This window comes from Sphaeroforma arctica, assembly GCF_001186125.1.
Source record: "Sphaeroforma arctica JP610 unplaced genomic scaffold supercont1.366, whole genome shotgun sequence".
Lineage (NCBI taxonomy): Eukaryota > Ichthyosporea > Ichthyophonida > Sphaeroforma > Sphaeroforma arctica.
The window spans coordinates 36,315-39,849 of record NW_014040192.1 but is presented as its reverse complement, the minus strand read 5'-3'; the positions used below and the strand labels follow the sequence as shown (position 1 = coordinate 39,849).

The following is a 3,535-nucleotide window of genomic DNA, read 5'->3' as shown; positions in this document are numbered from 1 at the left end:
GTGGTGGGTGGTGGGTAGTATATATATATATATATATATATATATAAATTTATAAATGAGATGGAGGAACAACCCACCCACCTCACCAGATAGAACATATTACAATTAGCACATCTTTCAATGCGCGTAATGCTCTCTGGCAGCAATGTGCATACGCTTGCGCATCCCTTGCCGCCCGTGCGTGTCTATGCATGTCAGAGTGTGCGCATATGCATCACAATAGACAAACACACCTCCACTGAACCGTGACTTAGAAGCGATGAACTCTCTCAGTATCTGGTGATAGAAGTCATTGTCGTCAAAGACCTCAGGGTCGTAGTTTTCCTCGCGCGCGGCCTTATCGATTTGATCGTCCGTTCCCTGTCGTAGGCCAATTGTGAGAGAAGGTTGATCAAACACTGGCGAAAGACCGTACACACACTTAGCACTCTGCACCCGGGTGGTATATCGGCCATTGGGTGGATTCTGATCAACACACATAATGGACCAATCAACGGACATCTCTGAAAATGTATTCCTATTGTGTCACGACTGATATGTCATATTTTGGACTCAAAACACTTGGAGTGCACCTATAAATGTATTTTCGGACAGCCCCAAAACCATCAGAAAGACAAAGACAATCCTGATATGCATCGGCATGTACCAAAGCCAAAGAATAGGCCCCAGCTATGCGTATGTTTGTGCGGTGATCAATACGTTTGTCTAATAATGTTTCACTTGGCTGATGAACCGATGCAGACACACCTTCTCGGCACTTTCTGTGTCTGTGGGTACTTTGCCCATCGGCCGCAAGGCCAACCGTTTCAATTGGGTCCGTTTCACCAGAGTATCCGAGTCCGCCATCATTTGATCTACCTGAGTGGGTATGTCCCTGAGACAAAAACGTATAACGTATATGCGTGGGATAGTTAGTATATGCTATACAGATTACATACGTGAGTACATCACATAAACGCGAGCTTGGATCACAGCATAGGCATAGTACAACTACTTCCGTTGATATCCACCCGATGGTCCGAGTATGGGCACTGCGGAAGGGCCAAGCGCTATTCGCTGACGCAAAGTGACAAGGATTATAAGTTAAGATAGTACGTAAGTATTCAGAAGTAAAGGGTATCCCATCCCTCTCACTCGCCATAGACACGCACCTCCACACACCGTACACTAGGGTGTAGTTGCACTCGTACTGTGGTGGTGTATACGTGTATGTGTAGGTGTAGGTGTATGTGCATGTGCATATGTATATATGTGTACCATTCTATTCCTCATCCTCACAACGTTCAGGCAGTAGTCCCGTCTGCTCTGGTCCAGTCAAGGAACGATATACCGTTCATTTGGTGAGAGCAAATACACAACGCAGAGGCTCTTCCAGCTGTGTATGTGAACAACAACAACTGTCCGTCTGTCTGTCACACTTTTCGCCCATATAAAGGCCCCCCTTCTGATGTATGTTTAGGCCTCTCACGTTCCCACAGACAAGTTGGTTGGTCCATCACACCAATACGAGACAGGTACAGACACCCATCCTTGAAACCCCAAAACACAGCACACCCCACACGTACGTATGCACAACCAACCGTTCTGTGACACACGCTCCACGCACGAATACACGAACCTGCCCCCAGCCCCCCACACACCTATTCACGCTCTTGAGCTGTTTACTGGATGCGTTACTGGACGATAGCAGCAGCTTGGTGTGCCATCCCTGGAGTGTGTGTGACCTGTACGCTGCGATGTCTTGTTCCACGGATTTGGTGTACTTGTGGTACGATGACGAGTCGCCCTCTGAAAGCGACGGTCGTCGTTTCCTCTTTTTGCTCTGGGTTTGCGAAGGGTTTGGTTTAGCTTGTACTAAGAGAACGGTGCCTGAGAACTCAATGGAACATGCACTGAAGCGGCTGATACTATAGATCCACATATCTCAATCAATAAGTAGACGAGTTCTCGGGCAAAGGCGGAGAAGGACGACGGAATAAGCATCATCACAAATAAGAGAACGGTACCTGAGAACTCAATGGAACATGCACTGAAGCGGCTGATACTATAGATGCACATATCTCAATCAATAAGTAGACGAGTTCTCGGGCAAAGGCGGAGAAGGACGACGGAATAAGCATCATCACAAACCCCCAGGCACGAGGATGACATTGATAGGACATTCGTAATGTGTGGATATACACGCTCTTGTGCTATAGTCACGTTAAGTAGGTAGAAGTACACCCCACACACCATAATTATATGACATCGTTATACATATACAACACTACAGTCACACCAGATAGACAGTAGGTAATAATACACACCACACACCATAATTATATGACATCGTTCTACATATACACCCACACTACAGTCACACCAGGTAGACAGTAGGTAATAATATACACCACACACCAGAATTTCACTGCCGCCCTGAAGCAACAACTCGCTCTGTAGCTCCAGCAGACTGTCAATGAACCCACACGTGCTTTTTTTTGCGGCTTCGAATGATTTGGTCAGGTCCGCTCCTCCTCTTTCCAACATTAAGGGCAGGACATCGGCCTGTTGCGTAGCAACCGATAGATGAGTCAGTGGAGTATGGGTATCGCGTCTGCATAGACTATGTGTGGAGCGAAGAACTCTACATAGTTCATCAGTGGCTACTTTATCTGTTAGACGTACGCGTAAACCTACTTCTGAATACATTCGTGGATATACCTACATGTGTGTGCAGAGACACACGTGTTTCTTCGTAGACTTGAAATACAAACACTTGGTGCAGAGTGGGGGACATCGCTATGAGGTCAAGGCCATTTAAAGACTAAAAGATGCTTTCAAACTGTATAGCCTGGGAGTGAGAATCTTCTTTCGTACCCCGTGTTAGGTAGCTCATGCACTTGATTATATATGCCTATGTATATGTATCTACAAGTATATGTGCATGTAAATGTAAATGTAAGTAACCAGTGAGGTACATCACACTCTATCTGGCATAGAATGAGAGCTACCTAATAAGCAATAATATAATACAATTAAGTGAGAATTTATACGAATACACACATATATAGATACATAGGTGTGTATGAAAGCCAACTATAAACCCAAACACACCCAACCCAGACGTTGTCCTTAACACACAGCCTATCCGCACAAGCCTCCTTCAGTCTTTCCGCCTCACCTGTGGGAACTGATTGTTGAGGTTCAAGGCCTGCTGCAGACGAATGCGGGTCTCCACCACACTCTCACACAGTGTCAGCAGATGGCGTGTGTGTACACCTTTAGTCACTTCATCGTCGCGCTCTGTGACGGTCTTAGAGAAATGGCTGATCCCTTTAGCCGCTTCCTGTTCATCTTCAGCCTCCAAGGCTTCGAGACTTTTGCGTAATTTCTCTTCCTCTTCGTCCAGATCTTGCTCGTCTGTATTGTGTACAATGCCAAATTATAAGCTGAATACAGTTAGACAATTGTTCAATACTGCCAAACTATATATTTGTATATATATATATATATATATATATATATAGAGAGATATATATATATATATATGTATGTA

At 45.1% G+C, this 3,535-nt stretch overlaps 1 protein-coding gene across 1 annotated transcript in view; it reads right to left on the bottom strand.

Annotated features, from left to right (window-relative positions):
- Positions 1–117: 117 nt before the first annotated feature.
- Positions 118–3,535, bottom strand: part of SARC_05629 (hypothetical protein) — a gene marked incomplete at its 3' end in the record, with an annotated part of 6,642 nt that continues 3,224 nt past the window's right edge. Inside the window, exons 4-9 of the mRNA XM_014300505.1 lie at positions 3,161–3,399; positions 2,398–2,544; positions 1,641–1,822; positions 748–874; positions 234–360; positions 118–185 (exon numbers count right to left, since the gene is read on the bottom strand). Coding sequence (XP_014155980.1) covers positions 118–185; positions 234–360; positions 748–874; positions 1,641–1,822; positions 2,398–2,544; positions 3,161–3,399 — 890 coding nt within the window. The remainder of the gene's footprint in view (positions 186–233; positions 361–747; positions 875–1,640; positions 1,823–2,397; positions 2,545–3,160; positions 3,400–3,535) is intronic.